This window comes from Hemiscyllium ocellatum, chromosome 39, assembly GCF_020745735.1.
Source record: "Hemiscyllium ocellatum isolate sHemOce1 chromosome 39, sHemOce1.pat.X.cur, whole genome shotgun sequence".
In the NCBI taxonomy this organism is placed as follows: Eukaryota; Metazoa; Chordata; class Chondrichthyes; order Orectolobiformes; family Hemiscylliidae; genus Hemiscyllium; species Hemiscyllium ocellatum.
The window spans coordinates 25,371,390-25,399,219 of record NC_083439.1 but is presented as its reverse complement, the minus strand read 5'-3'; the positions used below and the strand labels follow the sequence as shown (position 1 = coordinate 25,399,219).

The 27,830-nt window shown below is 39.4% G+C and overlaps 1 protein-coding gene across 18 annotated transcripts in view; it reads right to left on the bottom strand.

Moving 5' to 3' along the window:
- Positions 1-297: 297 nt before the first annotated feature.
- Positions 298-27,830, bottom strand: part of mef2aa (myocyte enhancer factor 2aa) — a 224,971-nt gene continuing 197,438 nt past the window's right edge. For 15 of the 18 annotated variants that reach the window (XM_060853187.1, XM_060853188.1, XM_060853178.1 and 12 more), the window contains 5 exons: positions 15,172-15,356; positions 13,580-13,603; positions 11,036-11,150; positions 8,672-8,798; positions 298-1,016 (listed from right to left, as the gene is read on the bottom strand). In XM_060853187.1, the coding sequence (XP_060709170.1) occupies positions 707-1,016; positions 8,672-8,798; positions 11,036-11,150; positions 13,580-13,603; positions 15,172-15,356 (761 nt within the window). In that variant the 3' untranslated portion in view covers positions 298-706. The remainder of the gene's footprint in view (positions 1,017-8,671; positions 8,799-11,035; positions 11,151-13,579; positions 13,604-15,171; positions 15,357-27,830) is intronic. The other 3 variants (XM_060853193.1, XM_060853194.1, XM_060853192.1) reach the window with 1 other exon arrangement.

The window sequence follows — 27,830 nt, the reverse complement described above, 5'->3', positions numbered from 1 at the left end:
ATGTTTTCTTTTAATAAAAATATATAGGTGATCTGAATCAAATTTGGATTTCAGACATTAACATAAAAGAGCTTTAACTAAATTCCAATTATAACTTAATATATTAAGTTTCTCTTAATGCTATATTCACCAACAGTCTCCTCATTTCTCATGCAGGTACTTAATGCATGTTTTCAAGGTACTTAATAAATTGTGTTGCCACTTTTACAACTTGTTTTTGCACATGCAAGAAGAACTGCTCACCTCAGCTCCATACCGTGCAATTTATAACACTTCTTCAAGAGACGGAGACCCATGCCAGCTTCAATATCATAAATTTATTTTATGTACAGTATTGCTCTCGTTTCTTTCTACAGCTTCATTGCTACAAAGCAGAAAGTTTAACTAGCCACACCATTTTTATACACGCACACAGGACACTGTCTGAATTGACAACCAACTGTCTTGTTTTTGCAAGCATGGTAGGGTTGAATATAAATTTTTTTTGTTTTTTGCAAACCAGTATAAGATAACAGCTAATACAAATAAGTGCCAGACTGGGACAGTGACTAAAATTTAAATGTGGGACACCTGCAAATATACAATTAATTTGCACTGTAGAGTACCTGATTAACTTATACATTTTCCATGTCCTTGTCTTAGATATGTAAGGACAGTTTCTCTTGTAACAAAAGAGATACTACAAAACGGCAGCAAAAAGGGGGCTTTATGTCACCCATGTGTCCATCCGCATGCGTTTTACAGATGGGCTTTCTCGATCATCTGTGGATGGTCTTGCGAGTCCAATGGGTGAGTGAAAGTCACCCCGAGGGTCCTCGCGGTCACTTCCGTCGTACGAGCTGCTGGAGCTGCTCAGGCTATCGACGGGCGAACGTCCCGTGTCATGTCGGGACTGCTGAGGGAAACCTGAAGGTGTCATCCGGTCTCGAGGGGGCGAGGTTGGCTCCGATTTGATGTTAACGTTCTGGTTGGTATTGATCGAGAGGTTCGAACCCTGAAGTGACTGACTGTTAACTCTGCAGAAAATTAACAATAGGAGAGGTGAGCTTGATGACTCTTGCACATGATAAGCAAATAATACATTTCAAAGTTTGATCTGGCTCAAACTGCTTTTTTTGATTAAGTGCTTCAAATCACATAATTTTCATTTTCAGTTATATTTCTACATTGAATGATAATAATCTGAATATATGTTGGTCTACAAATTCTTGATCTCAAGTCATTCCACTGTGAGGATTAGGCATGTACCATCTACACACTTCCCCTATGCAATAGTGAAATAAAACTGCAGACCTGAGATGTTGAATTTTTCAAAATTGTTCAGCCTATGTATGTAAACTGAAATTACATTCCCCCCGCCCCGCCCCAACGTATTGCAGACCAAGATTTATAAAAGCAGCAGTAGTCAGTGAGCAAGCCCACCGCCAGACAAGTGACAATGGGAGCCCAGAAGCATATCATCGAATCCCTGCTGCAGTGTGGAAGCAGGCCATTTGGTCTATTGAGTGCACATCAATCCTCAGGACAGCATCCCACCCAGACCCATTGCCTTATCCTATATCCCTGAAAATAGGCATTTTCTATGGCCAATCCACCTACCCTGTACATCTTTAGACTGTGGGAAAAACCCACACAGACATGGGGAGGATGTACAAATTCCATGCAGACAGTTGCCAGAGGCTGGAAACGAAGCTGGTCCTTGCGCTGTCAGGCAGCAATGCTAACCACTGAGCCACCATACCGTTCAAAGTGGAGCAGCAAAGACCCACAAGTGTAGGGGAGTTGAATCTTGAAATGACCCCTTGCAGACTAGTTCTGAATACTGCAATCATATTAAACAGGGAAAATGTAGCTGTCACGGATTTGCAGTGCACTGGCTCCATGCTGGAAGATTTCACATGTCATGAACTTACACTTTCAGAAGCAACTGGCTAAAAAAACCATTAGTGGAGTGAGGAAAATAGCACAGCCTATTTGACTGCTACAGGAATTTTCCAGCTTTACACCAGTGTAATCTAAGAACAGAGTAGTTATTGACTGTTTCTCAGTCATAGGCAAAGGATCGGTTCAGGGGAAGATGACAGGGAATTAATTACCACAGGTAGAGCTTCCTCCTTTATACATACCAATAGGAAATTCTTGCAGTCCACTGAGAGAAACCTCGAATAATTGTTCCTTTAAGCTTCCATGCTAAGTCAGACGATCTTACCTCTGTTTCTCTCCCTGAAGCAGATCATCGGTATCATTCATTGGCCTCAAAATTGCTAAATTGCATCAGTTTAATTCTGGTGCAATTATTTAAAAATGATTACAATGTCATGAAACTAGGATTCTTGTGTTTCAGATAATAACCCACACTAACAGCTTTGCTCTCAGAACAGTTAGAAGCTAGGTTTGAACTGGTCCATGTCATGAATGGTGGGTGAGTAGTGAGTACAGTTTGTGTCCAAGCTCTCTATATAGGCACTTCATTCCTGACAGGAAGGAAATGCATCAGTTGTATATGTTTGTAAGCGTCTGTAAGGGTTAATAATGAAGAGTGCATTAAGCACAACCCAATATGATAATCTCACATGGGCTAAGTGGGGGATACTCACACTAACAATATCTAACGTACTAATGTAACTGGTAACTAGTTGCTATATGCAATAAACTGCATCTTATTTAAAATAAGAACCTCATCTCATTAGACTGTCAGGTGGTTTCTCTCCAACACAACAGACCAAGTAGATTCCTATCAGGAAAAAGGAATTTAGCAGAAAATCTTCATGGATCTTCCACCATGATGAACTGTAGTGAGTAATCATATTACAATATCTACTGACCTTCAGAAGTTGGCACCTCAAGCATTTTACTTCTCAACACATTTTCATCCTGGGTCTACGAATTTACAACCTCAAAAAGCACACTATAGGGTTTAACTGGATTAAAATCTTTTATAAAAGATGTGTGGAACAACATGGAATCTGCTGCTGCAGAATTATCAGATACATTTCCTTTCCTTCATTCCTTTATGGGATGTGGGCATCTCTGGCAAGGCCAGTACAGAGGAACCTCAATTATCCAAATTTCAGACTATCCGGACAAGACCACACTATCCTGATGCTTGGCTAAATTGTGTGTTATCCAGCATTCAATTATCCGAACATTTGATTATCTGAACAAATTACTCCCTGCCTGTGCCATTCAGATAATCGAGGTTTATCTGTATTTATGACCCACACCTTAGTGAGCTTGTACCGAGTATATTACCAATGAATTTCAAAGGACTGTTAAGAGTCAACCACAAATGGTGAGAGTCTGAAGACACTTTAGGCCAGATCAGTTAAGCTAACAGATTTCCATGAACACCATTAATAATTGGTCACCATTGCTGAGACTACTCTCCAATAGCCCTCATTAATTAAAATTTAATTAAAATTTAAATTCTACCAACTGATATGGTGGGATTTGAACCCATGTCCCCCACAATGGCCTTGACCTCTGGATCACTAATCTAGTAACCTTACCATTCAGCCATCATCTCCTCCTTACATAAGGAGGTAGGATTATTCTGGTCATGCAGTGATGTTATAACTGTAGCCTTTTATGAGCAGGTTTCAGACCATAACATTCTGCCTACAAATAACAAAGCAGAAAGCACTGTGTAAAATCTAAAGCCAGAAAGTACCTGCATTGGGTTTCCTTCAAGAGTTCTTCAAGAATAAGTAACAGAATCATATCAATTGCCATTTATTTCCAATATGAATATATTGTAACAAACCAAAACATATTGTAATATCACAAGACATTTATGCTGTCTGAGCTCAAACTGAATTTGATCAAAAAGTAGAATTAATTATAATCTTCTTACTGTTTCTTTATAATCCACGCGAGTGTAACATGGCTACTGTTGGATTTCTTCACAACTTTGGAAAAGGTTTCAGATTAAAACTATACTAAACTGCAGCTTTGGTTCTTGGAGACTAGTTTTCATGTCAAATCATGCAGGGTGATTTCTGACACTCACATACAGCCATCAACCAAATTCCAGTTACCAAAAAGAAACGTTCAACTGTTCACAGTGTTTCAATCACACATTTATGGATGTTGCTAATTTTGTTTGGATAAAAATGATTTCCAATGTTCTGTGGTCCTCACTGAAAATGTTGGGGATTTTTTCAGCCACTGCACCACCTGATGATAAGATCAGAAATGGAACCAGAGAGTGGCAGTAATCATTCGAAATAGTGTGATGTCCCATTAGCCAATCCAAAGTTTCCAATCACAAAAAGACTGAGGCAATTGATTTGATTAGATTCCCGACAGTGTGGAAGCAGGCTCTTCGGCCCAACAAGTCCACACCGACCCTCCGAAGAGTAACCCACCCAGACCCATTCTCCTACATTACCTATGGGTAATTTAGCATGGCCAATTCACCTAACCTGCACATCTTTGGACTGTGGGAGGAAACCCACGGGGAGAAAGTGCAAACTCCACACAGACAGTTGTCCAAGGTGGGAATTGAACCCGGGTCCATGGTGCTGTGAGGCAGCAATACTAACCACTGAGCCACCATGCCGCCCCTCTCGCATTGCAAATCTCTAGAACACAGTGATTTAAACAACGTGATTTAATTGGGTAACTGAGCAATTTGCCTGTTGTTATCTAGTTAGACCCCACCAAACAAGTAAGGCAGAAGGCCAAAGACACAGACCCTCATTCAGGCCATGTATTGGCCAAAAGTTTATTTTGACTGCTTAGGCTGAGTTTTGGTAGTACTGACTATCATGGTCCAAGTGCTTTGTTGATGCTTTTCATTGTTTTAATCTGCTGTTGAACAGAAGATTAATCAGCCTATTCTATAGCTAAGTGGAATTCTGAAATGATTAGCCTTTAGACATCATGTACACAAGCTTGTATGACTGAATCCTATATGTAATTACTTATAAATTTTATCCACAGTGCATTTAACACAGAATTAGCTCACAGTACTTTATGTAACCAATTTCCTTTCAATGATGATCATCATGTTATCAAACATGCCAGTCATTCAAAATCTCACAATCGTATGATGAAGCTGATCCGTTTGATCAGTTTACTTGCTGGGATTTGTTTGGAACAATTAACCGGGACATAGAAAAATTCCCTGCTCTCAGAATATTCCGATGAAATCTCTGCGCCCACCTGAGGGGGCAGACAGCTGGATTCCTAGTTAGGTATCTAATTTGAAACAAAGTCCTTTCAACAATGCAACATGCCTTTGTGCACAGCAGTGAACAGTTTGTCTGGATTCTGTACTCAAGCCCTGAGGTAGGTTTAAGTCACAACTCTCTGACCCAGAATTAAAAATGGCTCTAGAATACCCAATTTTAACTGGGAGAGTACCTAGAATGTACAATATCTCCATTCAAGTGTTATTCAATTATAACCACTTTTCAGGAGACACTCCATTTCTATTTATTTGACCTTGGAACACACAGAGAAATGGAAAATAAAGACTTGAAGAAAGATATCAAATGTCAGGATTGTATAAAACATGAGTAGAAGTGGATATTCCCTTAGGGTTCTTCCTCCTAACGATTGAATCTGAAGTGACATGAAGGCAATAAATATCTAGTGAACAGTCATACCCATCAGTCAGAGATTATTATTTACACCTGCATGTGGGGATGCAGTAAGTTGAGAACTGATATCAGATTGCAATACTTCTATTAAACAAAGGAAATGTCCAGCAACTTTGTTTTATTTTCAGAGCTCCTGGATGAAGCCAAGGGTCTCTCATCTGTCAACCTGTGCAGCTGACGTTAGAACACTGACTTATGCATTAAGACCACATACCTTATGTGGTGTTGAGATCTCATTCATAATGAAAACACTTATCAATAAAGTTAATCATCATTTGAGAGAACCTTATAGATTAAAAAATGGCACTTGGCCATTTTCTTTTACAAATTACTTCCATGATAGATGCTAGATCACCCAAGTAGCCCTTAAATAAGAAATCATTACAAGTGTGCCAGGTGTTTGGCATTCAGATCATTTTCTTCAAGGAAAGCATTTGGTTTCAAGTTTTATTGAAGCATGTTCCAAATGAAATCAGTAATGTTGCAGCTCTAATCTCTGGAATTGAATTAATAGAATAATTGGAGACATAGGGGCAGGCTATATTTGAACTAGCAACACTGAAATGCAACCCATGCCCCAGATGGGAAAACTGAAAGTACAGGGAGTGAGCTTTGTCGCTATGAACAATCTGGAAGAAAATCCACCATTTGTTAGGCCACCATTGAAAAGAATAGAGAAGAAACGTGGAGGCATTTTGTGATGAATGCAGGACTTTACAAGACAATGACATATTAAAATGATGTTCTGACTTAAACGTTCTGAAAACAGGGGATGGGGAGCTCATACCAAACATCTGCCCAGCCTATATGATCTGATTGTTATCAGGAAAGAAACCCAAACCAAAAACAATTGAAATCAATTGTATTGTGTGTTTGTTCCTTCTTTTAATCTAGTCTGCTGTGTTTGCTGTTCACAATGGAGTTTCCATTACACTGGCAAGACCAACCACAGCAGGTGACTACTTTGTGAAGTAATTCAACTATTGGTAAGAATGATCCTGACCCATTGCTTGTAATTTCAACAAGCCATTTTGCTTCCATATGAACATTTCTAGCAGAGGCCTGGAAAGAGGTTCCAATTCTCAATGCAAGCTGGAGGAATAGCATCTCATTACCCACATACGTATTTTACAGCCTTCAGAATTCAAAGTTAAGAATCACACAACACCAGGTTATAGTCCAACAGATTTATTTGGAAGCACTAGCTTTTGGAGCAATGCTCCTTCATCAGGTAGTTGTGATTCACTCAACATTGAGTTCAACAACAGCAGGGTTTGATTTCTGTCCTACATTTTAATTACAAACCCTTTGACTACATGTTTTGTCGGTGTTGTTGGCTTTGCTCACAGCAAACCTGACCAATTTTCTTCTTTTCACACCTAGCATTTACACCTTTCCCCCTCCTTCATCACATTAGCATATCCTTTGTCACAGAGTCATAGAGATTTACAGATCGGTCCAACTCGTCCATGCTGATCAAATATCCTAACCTAATCTAGCCCCATTGCCAGCACTTGACCGATATCCCTCTCAACCCTTCCTATACATGTACCCATTCAAATGCCTTTTAAATGCTATAATTGTACCAGCCTCCACCACTTCCTCTGACAGCTCATTCCATACACGCACCACCTCTGTGTGAAAAACTTGCCCGTTAGATCCCTTTTATATCTTTCCCCTCTCACCCTAAACCTATTCCCTCTAGTTCTGGACTCGAACACCTCAGGGAAAAGACCTTGACTATTTATCCTATCCATGCCCCTCATGATTTTACAAACCTCTAAAAGGTCACCACTCAGCATTCGAAGCTCCAGGGAAAACAGCTCCAGCCTGTTCAGTCTCCCCCAATAGTTCAAATCCTCCAATCCTGGCAACATTCCTGTAAATCTTTTTTGAACCCTTTTAAGTTTCACAACATTCTTCCGATAGGAAGGAGACCAGAATTGCACGCAATATTCCAAAAGTGGCCTAACCAATGTCCTGTACAGCTGCAACATGACCTCCCAACTCCTATAGTCAATGCTCTGACCAATAAAGGAAGGCATACCAAAAACCTAGTTCACTATCCTATTTACCTGCCACTCTACTTTCAAGAAACTATGAATCTGCGTTCAGCAACACTCCCAGGACCTCATATTTAAGTGTATAAGTCATGCTCTGATTTGCTTTTCCAAAATGCAGCACCTCGCATTTATCTAAATTAAACTCCATCTGTCACTCCCCAGCCTCTCTTGCTCGAGGTACCATCACCATCTGTTCCACTTGCTCATCCTTCCCACTCTGTCAACAGTATAAAAAACACATTTTTCCAGCCCCTTTTCAACATCGAAGTGTCAAATCAGACTTGAGCACTGACTCTGACTCTCTCATCACAGATGCTGCCAGGCCTGCTGAGCTTTTCTTGCAAAACCCTTTTCTTGATGGGAGAATACTACATTCAAATGATCACAAAGATCTCCTCCATAGTCAGGAAATATGGAGGAAGGCTAAATGAGCTGAGCTCTGATCAGTTTAAGAGACTTTCAATGATATTGTTTACTATTAGAGAGAAGTTTCTCGGAAGATTGCATATTTTCTTTAAAGTAGATTTAAAGTAATTCCTATTTTGGAAAACATGAACTAATGAAGACTCACAAAAGTACAGTGATTACAAATAGTGATTTACTTATGCATAGACTCAGTGTCTGTAGCCTTTAGGATTCTTGCAGCATCAAAGCTAAGCTCAATCATATCCTCATCCTTTATCCTACTTGGTATTCAAGCCAAGAGTTGCTGGCTGAGACCCAGCCACAGGAACCCTGCATATTTCTCCACATCTGTAGGCCAGGTACAAAGGCTTCTTGTAATGCTGCCAGTCTTTCTTAGTTACGATCAGCTAACTCATCATGGATTAGGAATCAAACCCTAGGTCCATCTGGATCTGCATAGCTTAATATCACATTGCACTTAGCTAAAGATCACAGACATACCAATAACAATAGTTTTCAGGTTTTATTTTCTACTCACAAAGTTATCTGCAATATAATCAGGAATCTATCAAGCTGTATTAGCAAGGCCTGACTTACATTAGTGAGCTGAGGGTAGCTGGTCCAAGATGATGTTGCTGCCAAGCAGACACTGGCCCTAATGACAATGTCCCTGGTGAGCTGAATCCTGATAGTGTAGACAAGTCAGCGCTGGTTAGTGAATAATCTGCAAATGAAATAGAGGTGGGGGGGGGGGGGGGAATCATTTTGTTACTTTTGGCTCCACATGAATATGTACCTTTAAATAGCAACTACTCCAGTGAGTACTGAAAGGCAGAAGCTTAATTTCATTTCTTGTCCCAATGAAGAATTATCTTGCAATATGACTGTGCATTAAATACCTTCATCAATTGTTAATTAACAGAAATGATTTGAAAAGGCCAGTTCTACGGCTTAGCAGATAGAAAAATCTAGAGACAATTCAGTCAAATTTCCAGGAGTCTACTCCTATATTTATATAATTATATATAATGAACAATTTGACTCATTAACAATTTTATTTCACTAGATTTTGGCTAAAATTGAATCTAACTTGTTACACATCATGCAGCTGAGAAAAATTGAGCTTTGTTAAAACAAAATGAAAGCACGGTAACAACCCAATTTTATGAATATGTCTGATCTGAATGCTTTAGATGTAATAAGGTTCCACATTGAAAAGCTGCATACATGCCCGCAACTATGTTATCATAAACACATTCACCATACCGTTCGAGACAATCACTTAAACTGAACCTCTAAGAGATGGGTCTTGAACCGAAAAGGTCAGAGTAGCCAGCATTTAGTGCAAGATGCAATCTTTGTAAAAGGAGAGAAGCTCTTCTTGGAAACATTGATGTTGTCAATCAACTGACACTTAAATTGCCTGTTAATTTTCATAAAACAAATGGCCAAGTGTTTAGGCCCAGGAGACTAACCAAAGATGTTGGAAGGTGAGAGGGGACTGAGTTGGGGGTCCCCAATTCCAGGTCACTTGACAAGGACACAAAGATTATTGGGTTGCCTTTCAAGAGCACAAGCTACAATCTTGTAGCTTTTGTTAATTTCCTGAAGCCCCATTAAGTTACGGTGGGCTCAGGATAATGGGTGTCAACTGAGTTATTAATGAGTCTAACTGGAATAATGCCAGCAGGAGACAGGAAGCCCAAACTCGATCCTTCTCTCAGTCTCTGTGATTAAGGGGACTGGTCACTATATTTCCAGCCACAATGGACTTCAATAAATTCAGCCCTTTGCCTGATCAGCAGTTGAATGCTAAACCCATTTCTGTTTAATCATCAGGTTGGTTTACATTATGGTAATCAACAGCTAGTACCAAAATATTATGCTAAAATCAAACATTAAACAGGTTTGCCTCACCAGCATGTACATTTGATGATTCAATCACATAGAAATGCTGTACTATTGTTGATCAGTAATATGATTGATCTTAGTAATGGGGTAGAAAATTTGCACTAGTTTCACACTTTTTAGTTTTACAGCACTTAACAAGCACCTGAGCTACAAATCTTCTCACAAACTTAAGCCTATTATTTGTTTTAATATTTTTTAACAACATGTCAACATCATAACTTTAGAAAATAGCATTTACTTCCCACTGCTCCACAGCCTGTAATATGCCAATTAAAAATCAATGGAGAGTTTTTTTTGTAGAAATTCACCTATACACATTGTTTAAAAAAATTAATGAGTATTTACAGAAAACTGGGGGACAAAATTGAAAAAATGGCCATCCTTCTCCAGAAATTAGAGCGTATTAATTTTCTCTTTTGCTAAGTTGGTTAGTTAATGTTGGACTCTTTCTGACCTGGAGGCAGACATTTACAAGCAATGATTTGTATTTAGCTGGTGTAATTTATCATAGAATCATCATGAAATCCCTACAGTGTGGAAACAGGCCCTTCGGCCCAACAAGTTCACTCCGACCTTCTGAAGAATATCCCACCCAAACCCGATCCCCATTACTCTAGATTTACCCCTGACTCATGCACCTAACCAACACATTCCTGAACACTATAGGCAATTTAGCATAGCCAATTCACCCAGCCAGAACATCCTTGGGTTATATATAGTACTGAGTACCTGAGTTCATCCATTTATATCATCATTCCACAAGACATATCAATACTATAACTTTCCAATGATAATTTTTCAGATTTAGTTCACCTACACTATAAATCAACAGAATCAGTAGATCCCACATCAAAACCTTAACATGTTCATAGATAGATTCTCTCAGACCTAATAGCTAAATCACCAAAACCTTCCATTTCTATATCTTGACTGAATACAAAATCCAAGCAATGTCACTTACATTAATATTTACATTTGAAAAAGCTAATTTCTTTGTAGCTGTACTTCAGTGTCGACAATAATGAATAAGAATCAATATTGTTTGATTACCAGTGTTGTATGTCGAGTACAACAGACCATGTGGTGGTAGACTTGGAGTAGTAACAGAAACTACTGGAGTTGCAAGAGTCTGTGTAGACTGTGAACTGCTTATCCTCTGTACATTCTAGAAATAAATTAAAAAGTTATTTAACACAAGCATAAGCCACTGAAGCACTTTCATGTAACATAGGCTTTTCCATGTGCAAAGCTATGCAAGAATTATTGGAAATGCAAATATATTTGTTTCCTTCATTAAAAAAAGTTGTTTTTGATCTACATTTCATTAGCCCACATTAAATTACAGGATGAAGAGGCTCGTCACAGAAGCAAGAAAACAGATGTGCATACTGAAGTTGAACGCCACTAAGGATTAATAATAAATGGAAATGCTGGATTGGGGATTGGTTATAGCATAAATCACCATTACATCTCATTTTGGACAATCAAGTTAAAAATCATATGTAAGAGGGACCTAAATGTCCCTAAATGCAGATGTTTACTCTGCATCTCATTTATTTGACTTGTAATGTAGAAGAATTAAAAGACACACTCCAACTCTGCTCAGTCTAACAATTTATTTTAACAGGAACCGAAATAGCCTGAGTATTTAATTCTAGAACAGAAAGCTGCTAGAGTTGGAGACCATCATACTTTCACTGGTTTTGTCAACTCTCCACCCGACCACCAGGTGGAATGATACACAGAGTAAAGATCAAGGGAGAGGAAATCCTTCCTCATGAAGATTTCTTCAATTGCACAGCATCTTTGAAAGCATCCCATAACAGGTTTATGTTGAATTGATAATGCTACCACTAGGACAATATTTCTAATGGAGAACAGAAAAAAATACAAGACCATAAAGAGAGCCAGAGCTTTGTTTTTGATCTGTGCTGGTTCTTTGCAGGACTGATACAATCATGTGGCAGCTTCCTTGTTTCTTGCAAACTTCAGTATTAGGCCTACTTTAATCTTTCATTATGTAGACATGCTGGAGTTGGAATGGGATGGACAAAGTCAAAAGTCACACCACACCAGGTTATGGTGCCAACAGGTTTATTTGAAATCACAAGCTTTTAGAGCGCTGCTCCCTCATCAGGTGAAGCTCTTGGGATTTCAAATAAGCCTGTTAGATTATAACCTAGTGTTGCATGACTTCTAAATTTTCATTAACTCTGCATAAACAGCCCATTCTGTTTTGTTGGGACAGAATACTGCAATATAACTGAGGTTACTTCCAGAGTCCTGGAAAGAATACAGAATTGCAATATTCCATTAGCAGTTATGGCCATTGTGAAGCAGCAGCACTAGGACTCTAAGTAACGTGCAGTCAGCTGTTTGATAAGTTCAAGCGGCAATTAGAAGATCCAAAAGCCAGTCTATGCTGAGTCGACTGGACTCTGCCTGGACAACACAGTCGTATTATCATTAGCTTCAGGTTTAACCTGGTTGCTGCTGAGCAACCCAGGTCACTAAGGCTCACACATGAATAATGGTCTACGTAGGAAAAGTATCAAAATGAAAGGAGGAAGTGGAGATAGAGTATTTAAAAAGTCTTCTTAAAATAATAATGAATGGTCGAAATACCTTATTAACAGTTAAGCAGCAAAGATATTATTCCTGTAAATTATGTTAAATGAAATATCAATTCTAAAACAAAAACAGAATGAGTTATCATTAAACAAATTATTCTGTTGTAGTTGTTGACTCAGTTGTTAAATCAAGTATTTATATACTGAAAATCACAAACAGCCCAACAGCGTGAAGAAAAAAGATTATGAAATATTTCATAATAAGTTTCAAAATGCCACATCCATTTAAACTCATAGGCTCATTGATAATCCTTCATGAAAAGGAAGGTATAAGCTGTCAAAAGCCTTAAAGCTACTGATGGTGACAGAACCTAGTACTGACTAATAAGTACAACTGTATTTAGCAGATAAACAGCGTTATTTAATGGTGATAATAATTAATTATATTGAGGAACAAATCCAGCACTTTTAATCGAGTCCAAATGAATTTGAATTTCCAATCAAAATACATTGATGGGACTTGAGCAAGACAACCGAGCAACATAATAATGGACATGTGTAAGGAAGAAGGGTGTCAATAACTCAAATAAAAGCAAGCTGCACTATTAAATCTAGACAAAAGGATCATCCCCCCCCTATACTTACATTCTGATGTGTTAATGAATGCTATTTATACACAGAAATTAGTAAATAGGTGTTAATGAAGATTGTCTTACATGTTTTGAGTTCTGTTTACACCCAATAGCTAAAGAATAATGACGTATAATTTCAAACTTTTGAGAGATTTAAAATTAACAGCTACTTCAAAAAACAGTGATTGAAATATTTTCTCTATGTGAGGGAACAATGCACTGACATTCCACACAATAAACACTGAAATAAAAAGGACTTTTCACTTCAAACACAAAGCCATGCGGTACTACAGTTGACAATACTATATCATACAAAAATTAATATTAGTTCAAATCTCTTCAAGACCAAGTATAATCACAAACATATTTCTCCAAGGTGCAATCAGACTTACCATATCCAATTCATCCTCCTCTGACTGCAGAAAGCAGATATAAAATAAACATACTGTGTTATTGGGAGTGAAAATGACCCTGACACTACTCACAAAGAACTGCAGATTCTGGGAATCTGAAGCAAAAACTTAAATCAGTCACAGTGGATTCAAAGTGTGAATTCTGCTTTTCTCCACAGAAGCTGCCAGACCTGCTGAGCTTCTCCAGCAATTTCTGTTTTTGTTTCTGACATTACTCATAATTGATCATCTAACAATACAAAGGTATTGATATCAAAATCTTAATTATTTGATTTTCTAAAAAAAAGGATCAATTTGTTATACTGAAATGGAATTGCAGCACTAACATTTGGCCTTTGTTTTAGATTTTCATGGGACCCAGACACACACTCCCTGGATTCCTTTACATCTTTTCCAATGTAGACACAGTTAATTTTCTCGATTAGACTCATATCCCTCAATTACAGCACCTGGGGTGTTCAATCCACACTCTCCTCCGATTCAAACTTTATAAGCTGTCCTCAAAGCTGTCATTTTCAAACAATAAAGTCAGCATTAACAGCACCAACCTTAACTTTCTGTTTTACCCTAAATTTGATGATAGTCATAGTATAAATTGGTCAATGTAAGTCCTACACAAAGCAAAATACTGCAATAGATCAACTTTAGAAAGGTGTATTGAGTAAAAGGTTAACTGAAAATATACATAAGAACCTGTGTGTCATGCTAATGTCAGAACAAGATAAAACCAGGATCTGAGTATGGAGGATCTCAGACAGGCTCTCTCCTGTACATAGTTATGTTTAATAAAACATGTTAATGTTCACTCATCTGAGTGCAGATCTGCTCTCACTACAAAACATATGCTGCTGCTTGCCTTCTGCTACCTTCCCCAGGTTGTAGTTCTGTGTCTCACTCGGGCATGTGCTTCTGTTCCCTTTAACCCCACTTTGAATACGTTGCCAAGATTGCTTGCTTCCAGCTCCTGAGCATTGTCCTAACCATGTCCCAGTACCACTGTAACTAACTGCTGTTCCCAGATCCACCTCAGACTAATGCCAATTCCAAGATAGGATCTTGTCTTTCAGGAGATCTTGCATAACCATCTGTCCTGTTGTTGCCAATTCCTCTCGGACCTATTCCTCTAAACTGTCCATGCAACTTCCTTCACATGCATCCACATCCAATGCTGGCTTATTTGGTCTACTATTATCCAACTTCACCATCCTGTCCCCTCAACCCTGGACTCTTCTCAATTCATCACAAGCCTTTATCTTGGGCATTATTTTGACCACTTTTCCGAGCCAAGCTCCCAAAAAATTACCTCAGGGTATTATGGTGCATGAAAGATACAATTGTGATGTAAGTTGATGTGCTATTAAAAAAGATCATAATTATTTTGCTGCATAACATCTTAAACATTCAATGGCATGACTTCTAAACCATTCTCAATCTTGTAGCCAAAAGACAGAACATTTCCTTGTGAGGCATTCTGCCTACGATTTCCAAAGTAGCACAATAAAATGGAGTCACACAGGTACGGATGATGACACTGATATAATTTACACTGTTTTGTTTTCTAATGGACTCACCAGAGGTGGCATCATGCCTTTGCTTGTTGGTGGAATGACCACGCGTAGGTCTGGCTTACGATTGTTCATTGCAACATTTCCACCAGGAGGGGGCGGAGACTTTGTGGGCATGACTTTTCCTAATCCATTCCCACCTGTGGAGCAGAGCAGGCCAGGCGAAGCACGAGGGTTAACAAAACCATTTCCTGAAATGGAATTTTAGAAAAAGATACATTCTTATATTATATTTTGATGCACTTGGGAGATTTTCTTGCTTAAATCCAAAGATGTGCAGCTTAGGTGAATGGTCATGCTAAATTCCTCATAGTGTTCAGGATGGGTAGGCTAGATGCACTTGCTTGGCCAAAGGGCCTGGAGGGATTCTATGATAACTGTAAATTATTGATGGTCAAAAATCACCAGGCACATGATATGCCCGGCTATGTTAGATCAACACTGACTTGGGCTCAAATATTGAATGCATCAATGAGTGCATTTAGTGACACCATTGTTCCCAGCCAAGGTGGTGATGTTAGCACAATTGCCTTGTGAATCACACTTCGGGACCACACTGCTGCAAATGATTATTAACTTTGTGCACATTGTGTGCTGTTAATTATCATCTGCTCCTGCATTTTGCTGGAGAATTCACACTGCTTTTAACAGGAAACGTTGCTGCACTCTCTTCCTAAATAGATTCCTAAAAAATAGACACTGCTTTTTAAAATAGACCAAAAATAGATCTTGCTTGCTGCAAAATCCAACATTTGCAGCAAAACTCGCCAAAAAATTCTGTTCTGCCTCCAGACCGTTCAGTGAGAAATAACGTCACAGACACTATCAAAATATTATATCTTGACTGGAATTAAAAATCTAACAGAGAATGGAACAAGAGAAATTTTCAATTGAAATGACAAGGATTTGGTTTCACTTGGTGAGAGTGCAAGCTTACTTTTGTTTACTTTCAGGGAAAGTGTGCTAACTTCTGGCAATTGGACATCGAGGGTCTTCCCCAGGATCCTGGGAGCTGACGTTCTACTCTCTGGGAGCTCAACCTGACAGAGGCATGGCTGGTAACGCAATGAGTCCAACCCACCCAAGGTTGGGAATGATTGCTGCATCCCACCATGCTGAGTGAATGATGGATGTGGGGGATAGTACACCTCAATTCCTTGTCAGTCCCTGGATCAGGCACTGTGCCTTTGAATGAGGGACCACCCGAAAGGAGCTTGCAACGAAACCTCTGCAAGCACTTACCCATCATACTTCACTCATGATGAAAACCCCCAACCATTGCTGGGTTGATGCCAGCAGCAACAGGATGTTGCTGAAGTGGGTGTTAATTGCCCAGTTTAAAAGGTCTCAATTTATGACAGGTAGGAAGGCTGTCCATTGGACGTCCAGGCATGGCTGGAGAAGAGATAGTATCAGGGACCCACACACCCGACTAAAATGCTCACCCCCACAAATGGCATTAAATGTCACCTGAGGTGCTTTGACTGTCACTTTACATTGGTAACTTCCTACAAGGTCTTCTGCATTTGATGGCTTAAAACAAATTGACCATTCCTTTAAAGTTCAGCAAATGAATTCAATAAATCAAAAACAACTCTTTTCTGACTGCATCTGGCTGCTGGCTCCCTGTCAGAAAATAGCTGAACTCCCCAGAAACTGTGTCCAAGGATCAATGGGAGATTAGACAGTGTCTTTTAAACCAAACATTATCCCCAAAGTTAATTAGAAGGTGCATTCTCTTGCAGGGGAGCTTTCTCTTTTAAAATTAGCAATAATTAATTCTCTTTCTTAACTGAAGGTTTTGCCTTTTTTTTTCCCCTCAAATAAAATGCTGTGTGGAACATTTTAGTTCATTCCTTAAAGATATAAATCCATATCTGAACGTAATTTTATATCCCAGCTCTTCAGGGATGGAAAAGGTACAAATTAGAAGTTGAAGTGTTATTCTCACCTATGTCACTTTCAATGGGACTACAGTTAGATTAGAAAACTACCAACATTGATTTCACACATGACAGTACCAAACAACATCTTTCATTTTTAAAAAATCATTTATCCACAGCAAACAGTCAGTCAGTCACCAAACAACGAGATACTGCCAGGTCAAGAATTCCAAAAACAAAATAACCCTTTGCCAAATGACAACAATTATGAGAATTCTGTACTTCCCCCAGTGTTGATATAAGTGAAGAAGCCTTTTTTTAAAGGGAGCTGTCAACTATATAAAGAACAGATACATTAAGATTCTATTTCAATTCCTCAGTAATCTAAATTTCCTTTCTTAACAGAAATCATTTCAGTACGGAGCATGCTACTGTTTCTAATTTACATTTAAAATACAATGGTTTACATTCAGCAACTCAACATAAAATGGCTACAATTGCAAAGAATGGTAAATGGGGGGGGGGGGCAGTGAAATTTAAACAGGCAGCCTAAATCTTGCCAAAGACATTTGAAACAAGTCTGAACTATTGATGTGGGAAAACGTAACTTTCTTCACCAGAAAGGGAACATGGACAACAAGTTTATGTTACGAATGACACTGAAATAACAAAGAATGCAGATAGAGTTTTGTGCAATCGAAAGATAGAAGGGGCTGGAAAAACTCAACTAATCTGGAGATGGTGTGGAGAGAGACAATGAGTTATCATTTTGAATCCAATACGACTCGCAGTCTTAACTCTCTTTCTCTCCCCATAGAAGCTGCCAGGTGTGCTGAACTTTACCAGCACTTACTTTCTGTTTTCATTTCAGTTTCCTGGCATTCACAGTATTTTGCTCTAACTACAGACATGGACATTCAACAAATGTTGAACAACAAAGACCAATAAAGTGTCAAAGCAATAGCAAAGTACAAGTCCAAGGAAGTCCTGGCTAACTTCAAGAACAGAGCTCTAGTCAAGCCACACCTTCAGCACCATGGTCAGACCTGGATTCCAAGAAGCACAGGAGAAAATACAAAAAGTGCCACAAAATAAATTATTTGTGTCAGAGGGCCGATTTACTAGGAAGGTCTGGAGGGAATTTTGCTTTTCAATCTGGGTAAGGGGTGTCCGAGGCATGATCTTACCATGGTACAAGGTTAATTTGCAATACCAATTTAAAGCAGAGAGTACAAGTAGGGATGAGGACTACGTACTTGAACTGATAACAGATAATTTGCTATCAGCAAGTTCTTCTTCATCTACTAAAGTATCTACAGAACAAAGACTGCATGTTTAGCTCCAGTGAGCCACAGAATGACAATGCTCTAAAACCCCAAGCACCTTCGTGATTAAATCCCATCTACATATCCTATTTCTTTCTTCCTCCAATCTTTTGCTAGCTTTCAATGAGTATTCACCTCAACTGCTCCCTGTGGCTGTAAGATACACTGTATGTTTTCATTGAAATAGTATTGCCTGGACTCCATATTGAATTTATTAGTTATTGTATTTATGGCCAATTTTTGCTCTTGGCCACAAGTGGAAACACCACCTTTGCGTCTACACTACTAAATCCCATCAAACTGGCCTCCATCAGGGCCTTCCTCGGTCTTCACTCTTCGAGAGAAAACAGCCCTAGCATAATAAATATTACTGTGTAGTTCAGGTGATCAAGTCTTAGTACAGACTTACAGATGCACTGGTGCAGGCAATAATCCCAGAACTAGGATGCGCTGAATGTAGTTAGGAACTGTGATTACTTTGTGGTCTGGAATTCATTCAGAGTTCCCCTATTAAAATTTAACTATGTTTGTACAGCATAGTCTGAAAGAAGAGTGTGAGCTTCCTTAAAAAAAAGTTCAATTTATTTACATGAGCTACAATGAACAATCAACCATCAAGATAACTGAACATTTGTTTGGATGAAATGAACTACACGACAAATGCAGCTTTGGTCAATTAAAAATGGCCTTCTTTTCCCCCCTAGACTATAACACTATGTAGATGTTTCATTATTAATTTTTCCTTTTGGGGATCCATGTTTCGGGGTAGTAGGCACAAGTGCATTTGGATTCCTGGACTGGTTTGTTTTTTTTTAAAAAAAAAGGTCATGAAAAGAACAATGCAACATTCTTTTCAAAAGCACATATCTTAAGCTAGTTACTTGGACTCCACCTGACTTGGCTAACATTTTTTTTAAACGATCATTTGGATTTCAGTTGGGTCACAGCTTATTGAGAGAGAGAATATCCAGTTCAGGCTCTGCTTTTCAAAAAAAAACCCTTGCTGTGAGTTCAGTATGAGAACTGAAACCCTGATCTAGTTTCTCTCCCTGAAAAGTATCCAAAATAAAGCCCTCTGCAACAATTTCTAAGTTAAAGGTTCCAGAGACACATACCTGTGTTTGGTGATATCCACCTACATATCTCAGGACATCAATTGAAAACCATCTTAGTCATTTTTAGCTTTATTCGTGTTTCCTTCAAAAGTTAAACATTGAATAATTTCCACCTCCCATCCCACACCAAAGTCAATCTCTGCAGAAAATGTTTCTTTTTGCTCCCCAGTGCCTGTTTGCATGTGTACATGTTGGGTTATTTAGATTTCTATATTTCAAACTGTGTTAACCAGCTCTGCATCTTTGCTAAATAACTCTTCTTTTATGATAAAAGAATTGCCTTTTTCTTTTCATTAAAGAAACCTGGCTGATAGATCTTTTATTCGAAATCTAAAATAGAGAAGGTATATCATTGGCTAAATTATTTAAATATATGTTGTGACCAGTTCAGTAGAGAGGGGCAGTGCACTCCTTCAATCTCAGTTGTAGCAAAAGGGTAGTGGTCACATCACACCATACCATATCATATCATAGTGGAAATGATGCATTTTGCTGGGATTGTGTTGCAATAAGCTCTAATATGAAACAGCAATTAGCAGCTTAGTCTTAACATCTTACGATGACCAAAACTAATCTGTCTTGCTCACTGAGGTTCAAGCAAGTGGAAACATCAGCAATAAACTTTTATTATTTTGATGCTTGCTGCATTAATGCATCTTGCTAGACCCATTTGGGACCACAATAATAAACAAACATGAATATAATACAGGCCTGCTTAATAATCAACCTGATCTGCATCATGCAATGAAGCATGAAAATAGAAACCTTCAAACATATGCTGATCATTTTGATCTACACAACTACACACTAAAAAGGACAACGTATTGGTCAATTAAAAGATTTCAGTTCCAGGAGAAGATACCCAGTATAATGAACACAACAATGCGTTTTTAAATAGTGATATTTGTTTGTATGTGTTAGCTCTTCATAGATCGCAAGCTATCAATATCTGGAAGGCAAAAGATTAATCATTTGAATTACTGAAGTGTAAAACAGGTAACATTATTTTCACAATGGGCTGCACTGCATAAAATCTTATGCTATTCCAGTTCTTAAATATCAAATAGCAAAATGTTTCCCTTTTAAATGCAATTTTTAAGTCAGTCTATAGGTTTGCAACTCAAATGATCAGGACTTCTAATTTAAAAGTTTTAAAACCAAGAACACCCTCAAGCCTAGTTAGACTTCATCAGTCTGTGGGGAGAGTGATTATGAATCAATGCCATGCACTTTACTGCCATCTAGTGACCAAGATAGTGATCGGATCAAATTTCAAGAAAGTCACGAGAACTTAAACTTTAGTAAATTGAATGCTTTCTCATCTTCCCTTGTGATTTGATTTTTTTGTGAGGATTAGATCAACTATAATGTGAAGGCCTTTCTGACCTTGTTTATATATTTCTATAAAGTATGTTTTACATAGTAGAGGCTGGAGAATGGAGTACAAATCTCAATTATTGCTGAAATAAAAGACTTTTTGTTAAAGCTATTCATCTTGCACTCATCATAACAGTTTACAAGACATATCCATGTAAAGGGTAAACAACATTTATAATGTATGAGGAGAGTGTTGATTGATGGTCAAGTGGACTGTGTTTGGTAAAGATGTTGCTATGGAATTGCATCTAGTCATGCACCAAATTTACATAGTCCTTTCTGCTTGGCAAATATTAACTAACAATATCTCAAGGTTGGGTATGGATTCACAGATTTACTTTTGCCCATTCTGTCAAGGAAAGTATATGTTGCTTGTTTGGACTGTCCTGAGCTTTTCTCATTTGCCTTTCCCAGAAGAGGCAGGATTAGCTCAAAGACAGAAAATAAAGTTTATCCTGTTGGTAGGAAAACTACTTGTGTATGTGAGCACCCAAGGAGTAAAGGGCAACATTAAATTCAATATTTATTTTCAACATCACTGATTAAAAAAAAAGAACAAGGTCAGAGTCCTCGCAAAATAATTTTGCCCAAGTCTTTGTTTTTGAACAGAACAGTAATTTTATTTTATCATTGTAAACAACTGATGCCCAAAAGAGATCATTATCTTGATTAGTTTGGGTCTTTCAAGCAAACAAACATTCCATGATTTCCAACATCAGGGACATTTTTCAATTGTTTCTTCATCTTCTAGTAGAGTTGGCCCCAATCTCAAATTGAGTGACAACTTTTAGGTTCTGATCCAACACAATCTAGCTTATCCCCAACCCTGCTTTGCACACTCTAACAGCATAACTGTCTACTGGATGTAAGTTTGCTTTGAGCTGGAAGGTTCGTTTTCCGATGTTTTGTCACCATACTTGGTAACACCATCAATAAGCCTCCAGTGAAGGCTTCACCAGAGGCTCACTAATGATGTTACAGAGTATGGTGATGAAATGTCTGGAAACAAACCTTCCAGCTCAGCAAGCAAACTTACATCTAGAACCTCAACCTGAGCCACAAATCTTCTCAAAACTCAATAATTGTCTACTTCATGGTAATTCCGTCTAACCCTGTAAACTCTGCCTTCCATTCACTCTAAGCAATTGTATTTCATCCTACTATGATCCACCACTGTTGCCACACCATTAATCACCTACATCCCATTCGATAGAGTTTGCTATGATTCTTGCACATAATATGTGCATTGTTGTTGCTGCAACTTCAACCAATTATTGTATAACTAAACAGGATGGCATTAAAATCAGCTCAGAGCAAACTTACATCCAGTAGACAGTTATGCTGTTGGAGTGTGCAAAGCAGGGTTGGGGATAAGCTAGATTGTGTTGGATCAGAACCTAAAAGTTGTCACTCAATTTGAGATTGGGGCCAACTCTACTAGAAGATGAAGAAACAATTGAAAAATGTCCCTGATGTTGGAAATCATGGAATGTTTGTTTGCTTGAAAGACCCAAACTAATCAAGATAATGATCTCTTCTGGGCACCAGTTGTTTACAATGATAAAATAAAATTACCTTTCCTTTCACAGAGCTGTTAACGACATTTTTCACCTTTAAACCAAACAATTATGAATTAATTGGCCACCAATTTTCAGAATTCACTTCTCACTATGCAAAACAGGATAGCAGCTCATCAAACAGTAAGTAGCACAGATCCCACAAACAGTCTTAATTATAAATGTTCTTCAATCTGCACACTACCTAACAAACTATACCTTCTACTCCCACCAAACTATATAGTCATGCGAACAGCCAAATTTTTACAGCATGCTACCCAACTAAAATGCTTGGACACTATCTATATATAATTCAAACAGACCTAGTGTTATTCTGGAATTTACAAAAAATTAACTATAATGCTCCTTGAACTGTTGATCAATCATTTTTATTCATGCAACTCCTTTTAGGATTAATTGTATTCTTACCTATTCACTCAGATGTCAACTAATAGCAAGCACATGGCTGAGTTTGAAGGCGTCTGTTTCACAGATCAGATATTTATTGGAGAACAAAGCCTTGGCCAGGAGAACTAGGCTCGAGTCCCACCTGCCTGGTTGTGTACCATAAAAAATCTGAACAAATTGATTAAATAACAACAGTGACATTCCTCAGGCTCTTGCAACACAGTGGTGGTGTCCCTGCCTCTATGCCAGAGGTCTGAGTTCAAGTCTCATCTGTGCAGGAAGTATCTTACAAAATGCCTGAGCAGGTTAACTAAAACAGACACTTTCCTGAATGACAGAGCAGGGCTCAGTAGGCAAACGGAGGGACTAAAGATTGTAAAGTTCTCACTGCTAGTGAACTGCGGTTGCTGGACCAATTACCTTGTATGAATTATTCCTTAAACAAGGTCAAAATATAAAGATGCAATTGTACAAATAACTAATGAATAATTTCAAAAGACACATGTCTTTTTACATTAGTTTATATTTTCAGAGCTCAGGCCTGAGCTGGTGTACCATGGAAATCTTGCATAGCGTTTACTCAGGTTAGAGAATTTTATTTTTAGACTGGTTTAATTTTGTGGCCTGGAAGGAGGACAGGGCAAACTGAACTGAAAAGAGTCCAAGATCAGCAGACAGTGGAGGCCGGGTGTAGACAAAATGGTACATGCTGAGTGAAGATTAGAGGCTCAGAGGGGTACTCAGGCCACGTCCTGAACGTTGGCAAGACTAGAGGTCAGGAAGTAGGCCAAGGATGCATGTCAAAAAGCAGTGCAAGGAAGGAAGCTAAGAAATAGGCCAGGTCTTTGCCAACAGATGACCACTATACATAAGCTTCTGTGAAGATGGCAGGGATAAAATATCAGAAATTTTCAGAAGCAGGAGAGAGGCAATTAACATTGAACAATCACTTGAATCCTGGCAAACAATGAGGGAAGCTTAATGTGGGTGAATTATTGGCCAATGACATTTTGCAAGCAACTGGTTTTCAGTCAAATAGAGCAGATCTTATTCAAAGATGGCAGACCCTGAGGGGGCTTGTTAGAGAATCTAGATCTCGGGGCACATTTTAAAAATAAATGGTTTCCTATTCAAGACCAAGATGTGGAGGAATCTCTTCTCTCAAAAGGGTCAATCAGTGAGATTCTCTTCTACAGACAGTAGAGAAGTCTGGGTCATTGAACATATTCATGCCGAGTTAGGCTAGGCATTGTTTGACGAGTGAATCAAAGATTTTGGAGGGAGGCCTTTATTTATTTGTGTATTCATTCAATGGTACACCGAAGAAAGAGTTAATTAGTAGATACAAACTTAAACTTTGAATCTCTCATCATTTCTGCGCACATTCAAGCAAATCACTTCTGCTTCCAAGCACTCGACCTCAGGATAAGGCTGAAACAAGAGCTTAAGATTTCAACAATAAATGTCCAATAGCAATTCTATATTTATAGAATTTAGTTGGCCTTCCTTTGGAAGCCATTTGCTGCACACTCCGTTCTGAACAGGACAACCACCTACACTGCAAAGGTTCCCACCAAAGTTACTGTACAATGGTTGGCAGAGGGGAAGGCTCCAGCAGGGTGATCTAATAAAAATAACTGTAGCTCTAAAATTTGTTTTGTTTATTATCTTTGCTTGGTGACAATATAAACTCTAAAGATGACTTCATGTTCAGCCTTTCCATGCTGACCCACTCCTTCTCTAACCGCACTGTGGAAGTACCTTCACCACATGGGACTGCCGCAGTTCAAGGAGGCACCGTCCCAAGGGCAATAGGGGATCTGCAATAAATGCTGGCCTGACCAGTGATACCCACATCCCATGAAAGAATAAATAAAATGCCCCCACCATACAAGAAATCCTTTCACAGCTATCAACCAATGTTACAAATATAAAACAGTTGGCAGTAAACAATTACACAATGAAGTATTGATGTGCAGATAATCTGCTGATCTAAGTTTTTTTCCAATGCTCAATTATGGTTCAAATGAGTCAGACTAGTTTTGATTGCAATTCATTTTATAATGAACTCACTATCCAGGCACTGGATAAACCTGAAATAGTTCTCTATAGGACCTTATAGAGGGTATTATTATGGAACTTAGGAATAAGTGAGGACTGCAGATGCTGGAGACCAGAGTTGAAAAATGTGATGCTGGAAAAACACAGCAGGCCAGGCAGCATCCGAGGAGCAGGAGAATCGACGTTTTGGGCATAAGCCCTTCTTCAGGAATGAGGCTGGTGTGCCAGGCGGGCTGAAATAAAAGGTAGGGGGGTGGGAATTTGGGGGAGGGGCGCTGGGAATATGATAGGTGGAAGGAGGTGAGGGTGAGGGTGATAGGCTGGAGAGGGTGTGGGGGCGGAGAGGTCGGGAAGAAGATTGCAGGTCAAGAAGGCAGTGCTGAATCCGGAGGTTGGGACTGAGATAAGGTGGGGGGAGGGGAAATGAGGAAGCTGGAGAAATCTACATTTATCCCGTGTGGTTGGAGGGTGCCTAGGCGGAAGATGAGGTGCTCTTCCTCCAGGCGTCACGTGGCCAGGGTCTGGCAATGGAGGAGGCCAAGGACCTGCATGTCCTTGGTGGAGTGGGAGGGGGAGTTAAAGTGTTCAGCCATGGGACGGTTGGGTTGGTTGGTTCTGTTGTCCCAGAGGTGTTCCCTGAAACATTCCGCAAGTAGGCGGCCTGTCTCCCCAAAGTAGAGGAGACCACATCGGGTGTAACGGATACAGTAAATGATGTGTGTAGAGGTGCAGGTGAATTTGCGACAGATTTGGAAGGATCCATTGGGGCCTTGGAGGGAGGTGAGGGGGGAGGTGTGGGCGCAAATTTTGCACTTCTTGCGGTTGCAGGGGAAGGTGCCGGGAGTGGAGGATGGGTTGGTGGGGGATGTGGACCTGACGAGGGAGTTGCAGAGGGATTGGTCTCTCCTGAATGCTGATAGGGGTGGGGAGGGAAATATATCCCTGGTGGTGGGGTCTGTTTGGAGGTGGCGGAAATGACGGAGGATGATATGATGTATATGGAGGTTGGTGGGGTGGAAGATGAGGACCAGTGGGGTTCTGTCCTGGTGGCGATTGGAGGGGCGGGGTTCAAGGGCGGAGGTGTGGGAAGTGGAGGAGATGCGGTGGAGAGCGTCGCCGACCATGTCGGAGGGGAAATTGCAGGCTTTGAAGGAGGAGGCCATCTGGGTTGAAGGCAAATACAATGTTAGCATTTATTTTGAGAGGGCTAGAATACAAGAATACAGATGTACTGCTGAGGCTGTATATGGCTCTGGTCAGACTACATGTCGAATATTGTGAGCAATTTTGGGCCCTGTATCCCAGGAAAGATGTACGGACCTGGAGAAGGTCCAGAGAAAGTTTACAAGAATGATCCTGGGAGTAAGAACTTGTCATATGAGGTGCAATTGAGGACTCTAGGTCTGTACTCAATGGAGTTTATAAGGATAAGGTGGATCTCACTGAAACTTAAAGAATACTGAGAGGTCTGGATAGAGTGAATGTGGAGAAGATATTTCCACTACTGAGAGAGACTAGGAGCCGGGGTGATCTAAAGTGAAGCCTTTAGAACTGAAATGTCTTCAGCTAGAGTGTGAAGAATCTGTGGAACCCATTGCCACAGAAAACTGTGGAAACCAAGTCATTGAGTATAATTAAGACAAAGATAAATAGGCTCTTGATTAGTAAGGGAATCAAAAGGTTACAGGGACAAAGCAGGAGAAAGGGGTTGAGAAACATATCAACCATGATTGAATAGAACAGCAGACATAGTGGACCAAGAGATTTAATGCTGCTCCTATAGCTTATAGTTCCCTCTCAAAAGTGAGATCAGCAAGGAGCTTATCAAGTTTCCCAGTCAAGACACAAGTAGACTTCTATGGACAACTGAATACATGCTAGGCCCAAATCAGGACAGAATGCAGGGTCAACAGCACAGTGGCAATACTACTGGACTATTTACTCCAGAGGTTTGGAATAATGCTCCATACATAGCAGTTCAAAACCCACAATGGCAGTTGGGAAATTTAGATTCAGTTAAAGAACAAATCTGGAATATAATTCCACAGAAAAGCTGCTAACATCGAAGACCCCTCCTACCCTGTTATAATCTCTTCCAACCATTCCCCTCAGGCAGAAAGTACCAAAGCTTAAACACATGCACCAATAGTTTCCCCACTGTTATTAGACTGCTGAATGGGTCTCTCAAATTTTAAAGCTAATGCTGATCTTGATTGAGGTGCCGGTATTGGACTGGGGTGTACAAAGTTAAAAATCTCACAACACCAGGTTATAGTCCAACAGGTTTAATTGGAAGCACTAGCTTTCGGAGCGACGCTCCTTCATCAGGTGGTTGTCTGATGAACCTAATGAAGGAGCGGTGCTCCAAAAGCTAGTGCTTCCAATCAAACCTGTTAGACTATAACCTGGTGTTGTGATTTTTAACGCTGATCTTGCTTTTGGACAACTTGGGTGCAGCCATAACTTTGTATGCCTCACTCTGTCTAAACACCTTACGATCTGTTTGTCCTTGAAGTTTATGATCTGCCTGTACTGCAAGCAAAACAAAATTTTTCACTGCACTTAGGTACATGTGACACCAATAAATTAAATCAAATCTTCTTAATACACACACCACCGATCCACAGCAATATTACTAATTCTTAGCTGCTGTCTGAAATGACCCAAGAACATTAGGTGTGCAATCTGCTACAGAACAGAACTGTGGGTGTACCTTCACCAGCAGGAGCAGCAAACAGCTCATCATTACTTTAAGGACAGTAAATGATGGCCCTGTTGGCAATTCTCATATGTCAAGGACAAAAAAAAAATAAAGAAAAGGTGGATTTTACCAAACTACTGGTGTTGTCCCATGGTTACTGGGGTAGAGGGGCAAGGAGAGTTTGAGGGCAAGTGGGGAGTGAATCATTTGACACTGTCATTATAAGGATTACCAAAAAC